This window comes from Columba livia, chromosome 3 (genome assembly GCF_036013475.1).
Source record: "Columba livia isolate bColLiv1 breed racing homer chromosome 3, bColLiv1.pat.W.v2, whole genome shotgun sequence".
Lineage (NCBI taxonomy): Eukaryota > Metazoa > Chordata > Aves > Columbiformes > Columbidae > Columba > Columba livia.
This window is the reverse complement of record NC_088604.1, coordinates 120813161-120827632: the sequence shown is the minus strand read 5'-3', so window position 1 is coordinate 120827632 and position 14472 is coordinate 120813161. Positions and strand designations below refer to the sequence as shown.

General features: G+C 45.4%; 2 protein-coding genes and 1 pseudogene across 12 annotated transcripts in view; 2 read left to right on the top strand and 1 right to left on the bottom strand.

The window, feature by feature from the left end:
* ASB3 (ankyrin repeat and SOCS box containing 3) overlaps nucleotides 1–14472 on the bottom strand; it is a 34326-nt gene that overhangs the window by 18161 nt on the left and 1693 nt on the right. The window contains exons 1-4 of one of the 11 annotated variants that reach the window (XM_065059987.1): nucleotides 2573–2690; nucleotides 2226–2424; nucleotides 1467–1574; nucleotides 84–166 (exon numbers count right to left, since the gene is read on the bottom strand). In XM_065059987.1, the coding sequence (XP_064916059.1) occupies nucleotides 84–166; nucleotides 1467–1508 (125 nt within the window). In that variant the 5' untranslated portion in view covers nucleotides 1509–1574; nucleotides 2226–2424; nucleotides 2573–2690. Of the gene's footprint in view, nucleotides 1–83; nucleotides 167–1466; nucleotides 1576–2225; nucleotides 2454–2522; nucleotides 2875–14472 lie in introns of those variants that run through there. The other 10 variants (XM_065059989.1, XM_065059991.1, XM_065059994.1 and 7 more) reach the window with 10 other exon arrangements.
* ERLEC1 (endoplasmic reticulum lectin 1) lies at nucleotides 2711–14439 on the top strand. The gene is made up of 14 exons (XM_065060001.1): nucleotides 2711–2950; nucleotides 4461–4565; nucleotides 5648–5728; nucleotides 6054–6131; nucleotides 6240–6303; nucleotides 7801–7841; nucleotides 9757–9980; nucleotides 11503–11632; nucleotides 12027–12188; nucleotides 12811–12870; nucleotides 13089–13213; nucleotides 13489–13566; nucleotides 13740–13815; nucleotides 14188–14439. The coding sequence occupies exons 1-14, from the start codon at nucleotides 2711–2713 to the stop codon at nucleotides 14257–14259; spliced, it is 1536 nt and encodes a 511-aa protein (XP_064916073.1). The 3' UTR covers nucleotides 14260–14439.
* On the top strand, nucleotides 3249–3367 carry LOC135579249 (5S ribosomal RNA; annotated as a pseudogene).

Genomic DNA, 14472 nt, shown 5'->3' with positions numbered 1-14472 from the left:
GTCATTTCCTTGCTCCTCTGCCTTTTGACTCGAGTAGCTTCCCTTCAACTGTTCCTCTCTTTTATCTCCAATAAAGGTCTCACCTGCGTTTTTCTTGTCTTTTGTGACTAACATCTTGTCTCTGCTGGTATCCTAGCATTTCCAAGCCATCGTGCATGCACTTGAGCTGGAAGAAGAATAATTCTCTCAGCACGCCTATATCTGCTTGGGCACCCATTTAACGGGAAAAAAAATTACTCTCTTAAACTAGAAAATTATGGTAGCAAAGCTCAAAAGCTTTGACTAGAAAAAGCTTGAAGAAGATCAAAAGCATTGACTAGACCTAAGGCAGACATTTAGTAAAGTTGCAAGCTACCTCATCTATATTATTACAAACTATTTATTCAAAGAGACTCAGCCAGTTTTGCCCACTGTAAACATGAAAGTGGACACACACATAACTCTGCCTCCAAAACAGTGAGGAAGAATGGCCTGAAACAAAAACATCTTAATTACAGCCACCTGAATTTGGAACACATCCTCCAGAGTTACCTCACTCTGCAGCCACTGGGATTTCTCATGTTATCATCTACTTTCTTTGCCTTCATGTACTTCTCTCATTAAACACCTCAGCCCACTCTCTGCTCGTTAGGGTTTATGAAGAATCAATGTCCACTGCTAAAACATTACTGTTATCCCCTATGTCATCACAAAGCAGATAGTAAATTGAAGAGAAGCAGCTAAATTAATGTATACTGTGATTAAGTTACAAAAGATATGCCCATCGTTAGCCAATTGACATGATCAATGCTTTCTGACCATCTGCAAAACCAGGGGATATTTTTCAAGTTTTAGATCCTTCTGCACAACAAGAGGGAGACGGGAGATTAAGTAACAGAGTGCTTAGTTGATATTCAACTAATAATTAATAGATGTATTGTAAGAGAGAAGCTAAACAATTATAACTAACATCATTATTTCTTAGTATAGATGTATTGTACGTAAAAATCTTCAAAAATTGTAATGCATATGTAATAATTATGTGAACATAAGCAACATAAGAGAATCCAGTCTTTGGAGCACTTAGAGAGGACAATCCCCAGAGTTGTCAATAAAGAATGCCGCTTAACAGTATCATTGATTCTGCTGTTAAGTTTATTTTTTCGTTTCAAAACCGCCCCTCCAGAGCCTCCACTCCAGTTGTATCTCAACTTACAGTTCAGTCTTAACTAAAGGGAGAAGTGCTTTGTTATATTTACTGCAATATCAAATGGTGTTCCTTCTTTTTGTCTTCCAGACTCAATCTATAATGTAAAATCCTTGCTGACACCATTCTATCAGTAAAAACTTGTGAAAAAAAACTAAAGAGGAAAACACAACTCAACCTGGCCCAGAGGTCCATGGGCACCATGCACCCACACAGTGGGCACCAGTCCCACCAGCACAGCACCCCAAGTTCTCCAGTCCGTCCCTGCGGTCCCACCTACCAGTATGGCTGTGGAGCTGGTGCCGGCCACTCTGCGGCTCATCAGGGCAGCGCCTCTTTTTTGGGGAGACTTCCAGCAGTGCAAAGCAACCTCGCCAGCACCTTTGTTCTGCAAAGAGAGATTAAATACAGGTGAGGTCCGGAGTAGTTTTCCAAAAAGCCTGCACTACTGAAATGAATAAATAAACTTAAGAGCAGAATCGATTATACTGTAAGCAGTGTTTTTTATTTTGTCAGCGCTGGCAATCATGGTCCACAAGTGCTCCAAAGACTGGATGCTGTTGTGTTGCTTATATTCATATAATTATTACATATGCATCCCAGAATGTCAGGGGTTGGAAGGGCCCTGGAAAGCTCACCCAGTGCAATCCCCCCATGGAGCAGGAACACCCAGATGAGGTTACACAGGAAGGTGTCCAGGCGGGTTGGAATGTCTGCACAGAAGGAGACTCCACAACCCTGTTCCAGGCTCTGGCACCCTCACCATGAAGCAGTTTCTTCTCATATTTAACTAGAACCTCTTGTGTTCCAGTTTGAACCCATTGCCCCTTGTCCTGCCATTGATTGTCACCGAGAAGAGCCTGGCGCCATCCTCCTGACGCTCACCCTTTATATATATATTTGCAACCATTAATGAGGTCGCCCCTCAGTCTCCTCTTCTCCAAGCTAAACACATCACAATTTTTGAAAAAAATTAACACACATCAATACGAATAAATAATTGACGACATTAGTTATAATTGCTTAACTCCTTACTTACATCTATTAGTTAAATATAAACTAACCACTCTGCGTTACTTCATCTCCTCTCTTGTCACGCAGAAGGATCTAAAACTTGGAGAATATCCCATCGTTTTGCAGGTGGTCAGAAAGCATTTACCACGCCAGCTGGTTAACGATGGGCATGTCTTTTGTAACTTAATCACAGTATGTATTAATTTGGCGGCGCTTTCAAACCGCTGACAGAGCGGGGGCCGCCGTCGCCCTGATCCCCTCAGAGGCAACAGAGGGATCCCTGAGGGGATCAGGGCGACGGCGGCCCCCGCTCTGTCAGCGCTGTGGTGAAAACCTCACGGCTGTTACCGTCCTAGCACCAACACACAACACCTGAGGAACAAAGGGTCCCTTCAGCGTCTCCCCGACCCCCCACAGCCGCCACCTTCCCCCCGTTTCCACACAGAACCCGCCATTTCTCTCCCGCCCCCCCCCCTTCCCTCACTCACCCGCCACTTCGCAGTGCCCCGGATGTTGATGGCGCGGCTCCTCCTCTCCCCTCAGGAAGGAGACGTGGCGGCACCGCCCGCCCTCCGGGAGCCGCCGGCCGGGATGAGGGGCCGTCGGCAGCGTTCCCCCAGCCCCAGGGCGTTGCTGTGCGGTCTCCTGGCAGCCGTGGCGGCGGCGGTGACGGAGGGCGGCCGGGCGCTCCCGCAGCTCAGTGACGACATCCCGTTCAGGGTGAACTGGCCCGGCACCGAGTTCAGCCTGGTCGGTACCGCGCGGGGGCGGTTTGGGGGTGTGAGGGGCAAGTGTGGAGTGTTGGAGCTGGGCAGGAACAACCCCAGGTTCCAGTGTGAGTTGGGGAATGAGCTGTTGGAGAGCAGTGTAGGGGAAAGGGACCTGGGGGTCCTGGGGACAGCAGGGTGACCATGAGCCAGCATTGTTTAGTTCAGATACTATCAGGATATACTTGGGGAACATGTATATATATATATATATATATATACACACACATGTATGTGTATATATTTATATATATATATATATATATATATATAATATATATATATACAGCCATACCACCCTGAGAACGCCCGATCTCATCTGATCTCAGAAGCTAAGCAGGGTCAGGCCCGGTTAGTACTTGGATGGGAGACCAGCAGGGAATACCGGGTGCTGTGGGCTGAGCCAGCACTTGTGGCCAGGAAGCCAGTGGTACCTGGGGTGGGTTAGAAGGGGGTGGTCAGTAGGTCAGAGAGGTTCTCCTGCCCCTCTGCTCTGCCCTGGGGAGACCACACCTGGAATATTGTGTCCAGTTGTGGCCCCTCAGTTCCAGCAGGACAGGGAACTGCTGGAGAGAGTCCAGCGCAGCCACCAAGATGCTGGAGGGAGTGGAGCATCTCCCGTGTGAGGAAAGGCTGAGGGAGCTGGGGCTCTGGAGCTGGACAAGAGGAGACTGAGGGGGGACTCATTCATGGGGATCAATGTGGAAAGGGGGAGTGTCAGGAGGATGGAGCCAGGCTCTTCTCAGTGACAACCAGTGATAGGACAAGGGGCAATGGGTACAAACTGGAACACGAAAGATTTCACTTAAATTTGAGAAGAAACTTGTTCCCGTTGAGGGTGGCAGAGCCTGGCCCAGGCTGCCCAGGGAGGTTGTAGAGTCTCCTTCTGTGCAGACATTCCAACCTGGACACCTTCCTGTGTAACCTCATCTGGGTGTTCCTGCTCCATGGGGGGATTGCACTGCATGAGCTTTGCAGGTCCCTCCCAACCCCTGACATGCTGGGATTCCCTGGGGTGTCCCCCAGTCCCTTCCTCACCTCCCTTTGTTTGTTACCTCAGTTGGGTGGCAAAAGCCTCTTCATGTTTATTTTTGAAGCCACAAAAAGGGGATTTGGGTTTGGGGTGTTCTCGGCATCATGTGCCTGACACATCCCACTGGGTTTGGGTTTTTGGGGGTGGTGACAACAGGGAGTTCAGACACACACCCCGGGCCTGGGGGAGGGTTTAGGCCACGGCCCGAATCTGGCAAAATCCTGTGGAAATTTGTCCTGAAAATCAACGTGGTGGTGGCTGTTGCACAATGGAGTGGCTGGGAGGGTGTTTATTTAATAAAAACCTTAAGGACCAGAAGCGTGCAAGAGTGAGGGGAGCGGGAGCGGGGCTGGAGGCATCAAGTGAACACCAACGAGCCGCTCCTGAATTTGGTGGCATTTCTAAAAAGTGACATTAAAGAACCCTACCCGACTAATCCAGAGGTTGGTTGTTTTCTCAGCCGACGACCGGTGTCCTGTACAAGGAGGATAACTACATTATAATGACCACTGTGGATAAAGAGAAATATAAATGTATACTCCCGCTGGTAGCGAGCGGCAGCGAGGTGGGTTCAGCCGAGTCTTTCTTGCGGTTGCAATCTGCAGACAAGTCTTTGCAGCATCTTTTCAGTTCCTTTTTCTTCCCCTCCTTCCCCCCCAAAATGGAAAATAATCTACAGAATGCTTCACAGTTTCACTGTTCATAGTAGATGCTTTCACTATATATTACAGACTAAGTCTCTATTAGGTGGGGCCAGTCTGAGCGATCTTGAAACCCTTCTTTGGCGACAAGCGATTGCTGTAATGTTCTGTTTATCGCTAGGCCCATTGGTGATTGGGAAGTTCTTGTATTTTAAGTAACATTGTTGAACTCTGTGCCGGTAAACAACTGTAAAGATTGTTAACACCGCTGTCATGATCACTGTATCTGAAACTATTATCTCAGTACTGCTTCCACCACCAGTAATACAAGCTTTATTTTCTGTTCCTTAATTGGAAATCTGAATGCACAATGTGGGGTGTGAATTTAAAAAAAGCAAAGTATATAAATACATGTCACTGGACGAGAGAAGCAGGAGGCCTTTGGTGAGGTTTATTATTTGTTCCTCCAATGGTTCATTTTCTTCACACTGCTTCAGTGCAGCTGAGAAATCTTCAGTACTGCAGAACTCTTCAATCTCCTGCACATTTATAGAGCAAAAATGACACAAAAATAAGCTTACAGAGCATTACATGTACCTTTTTGATCCATTTGTTTGTAATTGCATGAAAGCTGGGTGATGTTCCAGTTGTACTGCATCAGCATTGACTAACAAGTGAGAATATTGTTAATGCTGTTTTTCTGTTCACACCCCAAGCTGCCGCTCTGGAGATGAGCGAGTTGAGAGCTCCTGCTCTTCTGCCACATGTGTATCATTAACACCACAAACCTCTTATGTTTTCACCGCTTTATGTGTGACTTTTAATTGCCCCTTCTTGCTAAACTAAACCATTTATTCTAATCACCACACAGCTCCTTCAGGGCACGACTCAATGAGGTTTTGTATCTTTTAATTTTCAATAGGATTTTTTTTTAACTATTGCGAATTAATATTAACCAAGCAAAATAGTTTTTATTTTAATGTAATGAAGTATCCTTCTGTTCTAGGAAGAAGAAAAGGACTACAAAGGTCCTACTCCAGGAGAATTGCTGGAACCGCTTTTTAAGCAAAGTAGCTGTTCATATAGAGTATGTTACTTCTGTGTAACTTATCCATGGTGGTTTGGGGGCACATTTAGTCTTTTTATATATATATATATATGTATATTCCTTTGTTTTATCTGTATGAAATTTAAGGAAACTTTGCCTGTTGTGTTTATTTGGAACCTCATCAAGATATTTGGGGGACACTGAGACCATTCAGGGTGCTATTGTTTTTGAGGGTGCCCAAGCCCACCTGCTTGGGCTACGGTTTATTGCCGCAAAAGCCAAAATTCTGGTGGAACTTTTTTGGGGTGGGATGATGTATCTAAACAGAATTTAAAAGTTATTTTTTATATATATATATTTTAAGATTGAATCTTACTGGACTTACGAGGTCTGCCACGGCAAACACATCCGTCAGTACCACGAGGAGAAGGAGACGGGGCAGGTAGGCTCAACCCCCTTCTCCACTGGCATGTTCGTGCTTAATTCCTGCACACTTGTAAAAGTATGGAAAACGGTAACTGAGGTTTGTTTTAACTTCTTTTGTTTGTAGAAAATAAACATCCAAGAATACTATCTGGGGAATATGATGATAAAGAGCCCATTATCAGAACCAGGTTTGTCTTGGATTTTTTTGTTCTGCTGATGCTAGTTAATTGTTTGGGTTTTAATTATTACTGTCTGAGAAATAAGCCGTAGAAAACTGATTCTCAGTGCAATAGGATTTTGTCGTCTCTTTTTTTTGACAAAATGGATTGGTTTTAATTCCTTTTCAGCACCTTAGATTGCATCCATCCTGTCAGTTCTGCCATGCTGTCTAATTAATTAGCTTAACTAATCTGCAATAATTAATTAGTGTCAGGGAAAGAAAATACATAGTATAAGAAATAGAAGCTATATACGCCCGACTAGCTGTTGTTCCTGTGGCCTGTTGCCTCTTTTTGGGTGGGGAGAAGTGTCTTCCAGGCTGTGAGCAGAGCTCATAGCACGTCAAGGGCTCTGCTGGTCTCTAATAAAGCATAGTTCACAAACCCAAACACTTGCACTCTGACTTTGGTGGAAATTAGGTCGCTGAGCCCCAAATTCAAACTGTAGTTTAGTATAACTGATTTTCTGAGCACTTCTATTTTTTGCCCATAAGTTATTGTGGGTGCTGGGGGTTCTGTGCTCCCACCTGCCAATATCTGCTTTCCTGGGTGAGCGCTTGGGTAGTGTATTGTTCCAAAGAACTGCTAAAAATCCACAGATTCAGCATTCATTCATCAGAGTTGATAGAAACAATAGAAAAAACATCATTTAGGGTTTTTTTTTTTTAATTCTAGGCTGGTATGTAAAATGTGAGCACTGCCGTTTTTCTCTTTTTAAAGTGATGAAGTTGAATGCCTCGGTCTCGGGGTGGATTTAGCGCTATTAATGCCATTCCTTTGAATTCCTTCAGTTAGGTACCTTAGTCCTGAAAACAAACACGGCTTCGGAAATGCCTTGCTTGGCGTTTCTTTGTGAGTTCCAGTGCTTGTTTGTGCTGCCATTAATCCCACACAGAGCTGCCCGGTTGCCCCTCCATGCTGTTGTACAGAAAACAAAGTGTTTAATTAGAGTTTAATTGTGGGGCTGGGTGCTGAAGTTCCATGTGATACTTCAGGTCGTCACATTTGCGTCCCTTAGGGTGCTGACCCTCCGTGCTCTCCGCTTAGGTGGCAGACTGTATTCTTTCTATGCTTCCTGTACAGCAATTCACGCTACTTTTCTCAAAGAATAAATAACAGAGCTGGTTTCTCAGCTGCTGTGATAGATTAAACCCGGAGGAGCTGACAGGGTGACACGTCCTTCTGGCCTCCCCGTGGTGCTAGGGCTGCGTTTGGCCTGTCCTACAAACTCAGAATTGCTTTAGAATGACGCTGAGTCCTGTTTGGTTCTGTTTGCTCTGGAGCCCAGGTCACTGTTTATTTCCTTTCTTCCCTCTTTTGCACCTGCAAGTTCATGAAATTGGCTCTCGGCAGCGTGTACACAAAGTACTGGCAAAACCACAAAACGTGCAAACTTCTCTATGTATAATTTAATTTTATTTCAAGTTCGCAGACTTTGTGCTTACCTCATTCTTAATTATTCCCTAGATCAAGAAGAGAAGGAAAATCCAAAAGAGAGTGCAAAAGAGGCAAGTGAAAAACATCTATTTTAACTTTTGCCATCAGTAGTGGAGGCAATTTATCTGTGATGAGATTATGTAATTAGTTCCCTACCAAAACGAGCATCAAAAAGTGAAACTCTGTTCCTGAGCTGCGCTCTTCTCGCTTTTGATTGTCAGTCCCAGCTCAGAAAGCTGATTTAGCTAGTCACATTTCTTGCCCTTCTACTTATTTACACTAAAGTTATGCTACTATTAAACGTAAAAGAGATTAATTATATACTCTTCTTCTCCAAAGACAGTACGCATAACCACAAAGTCACGTTATGGTCTGGCAGAGATCCCCGTTCCATTCATGACACTTTCCCACATTTTGGGTAGGGAGAAATGTTTAACGAAGTCCTCCAGCACCAAACCCCTAGAAGGTTTCTTAGGTGACTCGACCCGTCGTGTAAAACTCTGTGCTTCCCTTTTCCAGTAGAGAACTTTTCCATTTGGTTAGGCCCCAAAACTCCATTCTGTGTTACTAATTTCATAGCAGAACAATGGGAGTACCCAAAGCATGTTGGAGTTTGGAACTAGCGATGGCAAACCTGGCCGGAGGACAGACACGCACCCACCTTTATTCCCGGTTGTTGTTCATTTTAATTCTGAGATGGAGTTTTTGTCCACGTGTTTGTTGTGATGTCGATTTACATAGCACAGGGTGCTGCTTCTTCCTCAGTGGAGCTCAGGAAATCCCCATGTCTGAGAGTATTTGGGAGGTAGTGGAGGAGCAGCCACAGGTCAGAATGTGGCCCATTCTAATGGCAGCGGCAGTTGTGCCTCTTGGAAATGAAGAAAAACCAGGTTCTTTGTGGTGTAACTTTGGGTTTTTTTTAATTTCAGAGGAATTGTTTTACTGACTTTTCATTGACAGTATTTATGATGTGCGCACACTGTCTTGGTTTTGGTCCATGAAGAATTTAGACTTGCAATTTGCGTGGAATCTCTGTTAATGAAAGGGAAAGAACACGTAACACAGCTGGGCGGTGCTTAAAGCGACCAAAAACTGCTGGGACTGGAGGTTTATCTTGAACCCTTCCGCGGTGTGCGAACAGCAGCAGCCTCTACTCAGATTTCTTCAATACTTACCTTCAGTGAAATGCATAGGCATCATTTTTCAATTTTTAAGGAAGAATCGGTTCAGCATGTTAATTCTGCAACCTCAATAATGTCTCGTCACTTCATCCACGATGGAACAGTTTTCAGGAGGAGAGAGGCAGCGGCCTGGGACAGGGTAGTGTGGTTTGGAAGCCAAAGAGGGGTCTTGTGTCCCCGGGTTAGTGTTGTGGCCGCAGAAGTGCCGCTGCCTTTTAGCACAGAGCCTGATTAGTGGGCAGAAATAGGCTGAGATTGCGGGTTCCAGCGTGGCCTTTGCACCAACAGAACGTTTGGTACCCAGGAGCTTCAGCTGCTTCCGAGACAGGAGTCAGGAGAGGGACTTTCACCACTTTAGGAATTAATTTCTTGAAGTGGAAGCTGGATGAAACGTACGAAGGAAGAAGTCTGAAGAGAGCTTACTTAAAGCATCTACAAAAGTGGGATTTACGTTGTAGATATCGTTAGCTGCGGTTACAGGGGGTGTGGGATGCTCTGGGTGAGGAAAACCCCGCTGGCTGTGCCAGTGCAGACGTCAGGGTGACTCTGAGGGGCGTTTCTTGGTTCTTTTGCAGTCAGATGAGGGTTTGCAGTGGATCTTGCATGTCTTGGTGCGTTTGGGCGGTGCTGTGGCTGGAGATAACACACCAGAACACGTTTGGATGTTGCAGAAACACCAAGAAACTCCGCAGGAGCTGGTTTCAAACCAGTAGTGCTGGCCCTGCACAGTGCAATGATGTTTTTTGTTTCAGAGGAGTCAAAGGAGCTTTACTGTGATTCTGAACTTTTCCCTTCTTTCACCCAGATCCCTACAAAAAACATAGAAGGGCAGATGACTCCCTACTACCCCGTGGAGATGGGGAACGGCACGCCTTGCAGCTTGAGGCAGAACCGGCCCAGGTCAAGCACAGTGATGTACGTCTGCCATCCAGAAGCTAAACACGAGATCCTCTCCGTAGCAGAAGTTACGACCTGCGAATACGAAGTGGTTATACTCACGCCTCTGTTATGCAGCCATCCTAAATACAGGTACGGTACTCACATTTGGGCTAGCAGCATCACTTCAAATTGTCATCTGTCTCCATGCGTATCCGTGTTTATACAAGTCACACACCCAGCTGTGGTTTCTGGAACAGGAACAGGTGGGAAGTATCATTTTCTTTTCAACAGGCAGGTTTCTAGCCCTGTCGTTCTGGAGGAACACGGGCGTTAAGGCGCAGGCAGATGAAGAACACTCTGTTTCCTCTTAGTTTACCATTTCAAACACCTGGGGGATCATCTTCATGTTATTCAAAGACTGCAGATGGCATATGTGCAATATATGTGTGCAATATATGTGTGCGTGGACGTCAGCTTGTCTAATTTCAGAAAACAAAAGTGTGCTCTTCAGTCATAACCTGCACATTTATATTAGCACAACTCCCAACTTACGGAGCTCTTTCTCCTGCTTTATCACCTGACCTTCAGCTGCATAAGTCATTTTCATCTGAAGAATTTACAATTTCAGTGTTATTTTCCCAAACTAAAGCTTAGGATTCTTTTTTCTCCCTTTCCCTGCATTGTACCGTGCATCTAAGGGATATCCTTAGCCACAGCAGTTCAGATTCTTGACTTTTCAAGGGGTACAAAGAGAATCGCACAGTGCATGACACACAAATTAAGGGGGAAATAAATGGACCAGAGTTCTGATTTTCCCATGGATATCAGAATAAGTGAGTATTTAATCGCTGTTCTGAAAGAGGCAACAAAGTCTAAAGAACGAAATCCTCAAATGTGTGTTTTATAAACACTTAGCAGCTGGAGTACAGCCGTTAAATGTTTAGTATCAATGATAAATGTTCTCGTGCAGTTTGGCATCACTGTTTCATCTGTTCACTTACCTATTGCACCGTTTTCTGTTTACCGTACGAATCTTTTAAGCCTCTGTATCAGCAGAGGAACAGAAAGTGCACAGGCAAATTGTTCTGCCGTTTGATAAGAAGAAAATCTGGGGCTGCCCCCTCCCACCAGAGCAAAGGGGGGCAAGGCTTCCTGGCCATGGGCAGGAACTACTGAAAATAAACAGACCAGATCTTTATTTGCCCTCTTGAGTCACGGTAGTAAGTAAAGATGGGTGGGGACAGGCCGGACACGCCGCTCCGTGTCACAGGCAATGACAAACCAACCTCGCTGTAAGTAAACGCAGTTTTACTGTCACATGCTCCCTGAAACGGCGCTGAGCTGTCCTGGGGCCACCAGCGCTTTTCCCCTGCCCCCACTATCCTGTCCGGAAATGCACCTGCATTGACTTAGCTAAAGCACATCCATCACTTTCAATAGTTGTTCCTATTTGGGCACCATTTGGCTGGTTTTAAATTGGTGGGAATTTGGAATGGGGAGGAAGGCAGGGAAAAGCAATATTTGTCTGCTCTAACTATTAGTCTTAATGTTTAAATAAAATCCAGCTAAAACTAGGCTGCTTTGGTACAGGGCTTAGAAACGTGGAGCAATAAAAGAAGTCAGTCTTTGCTTTAAAGCGTAATAAGTGACATATTGTGACTCGTTGGGGCAGGTTCAGGGCGTCCCCCGTGAACGACATCTTCTGCCAGTCTCTGCCAGGATCCCCGCTCAAACCCCATAATCTGGAGCAGCTGGAGAAGCAGCAAGAAATGATGAAGATGCCTTTCAGAAGGGTCAAGGAAGTAAGATTTCTTTAATTTCAAGCAGAAAAAAATACTTAACTTCCATTTTGTAATCCATAGAACTTACATTTCCATGGAATAAGTTCTCTTGCCCCACTTTGTAAGGCCATGTCAGCCTTTCGGTCTGCAAGTTTATTGAAATCATCTGTGACTTACCTTCTTTGGAAGGAAAACAGAGCAAGTTTGGGCTACTAATGTAAAGCTTTTGCAGCCGCCTTTGCCTACAGTTTACAAACCTGTTCAGTTTTGGACTTGCGGTCTTTTTGTCAGCTATGCTGAAGCCAGTGAAAACACTGACAGAAACTTAGTGTTAAGTAAGCTCATATGGTTTATAAGGCTTTGCAAGGGCCATATAAAATCCAAATGGGTGTATTTGTGTGTACCTTAATTTCAGGAAGAAATGCATTCGACAAAGGAGGAGAAGTTTTCTTCCATCCATAAGCCTGTTGCTGTTGGCAGCCACCAGCTATTAACTGTGGGAACAACCCACATCTCCAAACTGACCGACGACCAGCTCATCAAGGAGTTTCTCAGTGGTTCCTACTGCTTCCATGGGGTGAGAAGTAACGCTCCGTTCCTTAATTGCACACACTGCTTTATGTATTCCTGTAGTTTTTCCGTGAACTCTGATAGTTGCATTCTTATATACATAATCATTTCCTTCCCTTGCATTGATATAGGGAAGGCTTATATACAAAAGTCTATGCTAGAAAGGTATCTTTAACCTTCTGTTGAAATTCAGTCTATTTGAGCAGACAGTGAAATGAAAGTAGGTCGTGAGAATTGTTCAGTGCTGATTTTGTAAATGAGAATTTAAAAAAAATGATAAGACTTATGGAGAGAAAAGGCAGCTGAAGTTTTATCCCTTTTTGAAAGGGGAAAATATTTCTTTAAAAGATGAATGGGGGATATCCAAATAGTTTAAGGAATTTAGTCCTGTGTGGCTCTACATAAAAAAAAAAAATAGATCTTTGTTTAAACTCAACTTTAGATAGATGGAATTCCCTTGCCTGTATGTCAATTAGAGTGTCTCTCAACGCAAACCTTGAATCAACATATCGGAATAATAGGTATGGAGCTTTACTGCTAAAATGGCCAGTGATTCAGGGTCGGGAGGGAGAGGGACGCGGTTGTTTTGGGGGGTCTTGTTTTAACACTGAGGTTATCCCTCTCCCTAGGGCGTTGGTTGGTGGAAGTACGAATTCTGCTACGGCAAATACGTTCATCAGTATCATGAGGTACGTCAGGTAGAGCACAGCGATAAGAAACGCTGGGAAAAATGCTCTTCTGGTCATTGCAACCCTAACAGAGGCTCCGTCACACTGTGTCCCAAATGCAGGAACACGTTCTGTCGACAGCAGCAGACCTGCTCTAATATGCCATTTACTCATCGTTAAAATACCCTCACTGCTAATCGTATAACACAGGGTGTAATTATCAGCTTTTCCTCTTTTAGGATAAGGAAACGGGCAAGACGTCGGTGGTGGTGGGTACCTGGAGCAAGGAGGAGCACATCGAGTGGTCGAGGAAGAACGCGGCTCGAACCTTCTACCTGCGCGAGGACGGCACGCAGACCGTGAGGTGCGCGCGGCGCTGGGGTCGCTGCCGAGAGCGGGGGTACAGGTAGCAACAGCACATCAGGAAAGGGAACTGAACACTGAACGCAGGGAAAAATCTTCCACTAGTGAAGAACTGTTTGCTTCTGCAGCAACTGACATAGAGCGTGTTACTGAGTGTTGTTGTATATCAGAGTTAAATATCGGAGGAACGCCGAGGTGCTGTATCGCAAGTTATCCGCGTGCTTCAGCACTGCGTTCAGTGTTTCCAAACGTTCTCATTCCCATCTCCCGTGGCAGGATGGTGTCTCACTTCTATGGAAACGGAGACGTCTGTGACTTAACCGACAAGCCAAGGCAGGTGACTGTGAAATTGAAGTAAGTGAACTTTTTTGGCAAACCCATGTTTTGTGTCTCTGCTTCCTGTGCCAGAGGGAAAAGCCTCTGCTGCCTGCAGAAAGCACGAACGTCAGCTTAGTAAAAACGCGACAGACACTAAGGAAATAACAGTGCTTTTTGCATGCTAAACTCTGCCAAATTTCTGTTTTCAGATGTAAAGAGTCAGATTCCCCTCACGCTGTGACCATATACATGTTGGAACCTCATTCTTGCCAATACATCCTCGGGGTACGTAAAGACGCTCGAATTCCCTCAGATCAGGTGCCACCCAGCAGAGATTGTCCCCAGGTGCATGTTTGGGACAGCCCCTTCACCCCAGGGCCGCTGTACAGGGGATTCCTGTGCTTGAGCCCAAACACCTCGCTGCTTTTTGTTCCGCTGCGTGTGCTCAGGGGAAGCAGAGTCGTTATTAATTACACTAGTTATGGTGTTAATATGCTGCAGAGATCACACCCAAAACCAAAAAGCACTGAGTAAGTTTTACAGAGTGTTGCTCGCGCACCAGGCCTCTTAAAACCTGTTGTGATTAATCCTGTGAGCTCTTGTACGAGTTTGTCAATGATTTCAGAGTCTTTAACATCCCGATCTCGTCTGTTGAAGGTGGAGTCTCCGGTCATCTGTAAAATCCTGGACACGGCGGACGAGCACGGGCTCCTCTCGGTGCCCAGCTGAAGCCACGTACTGCAGCCCCGCTGGCGACTCGCGCCAACACGCGCCGCTGAGAGGAGGGAGGCGGCGAGCGGCCTCACCAGCAGAACCCCGGCGGACGAGGGACTGGGAGCCATTTGTGTATAACTATGTGTATATAAGAGGTTATCGAGAAACTTTTAATGATTAAATTCTTGTCTTGCACTTGCCGTTTGGCCCGTGTGTGACACACTCTGC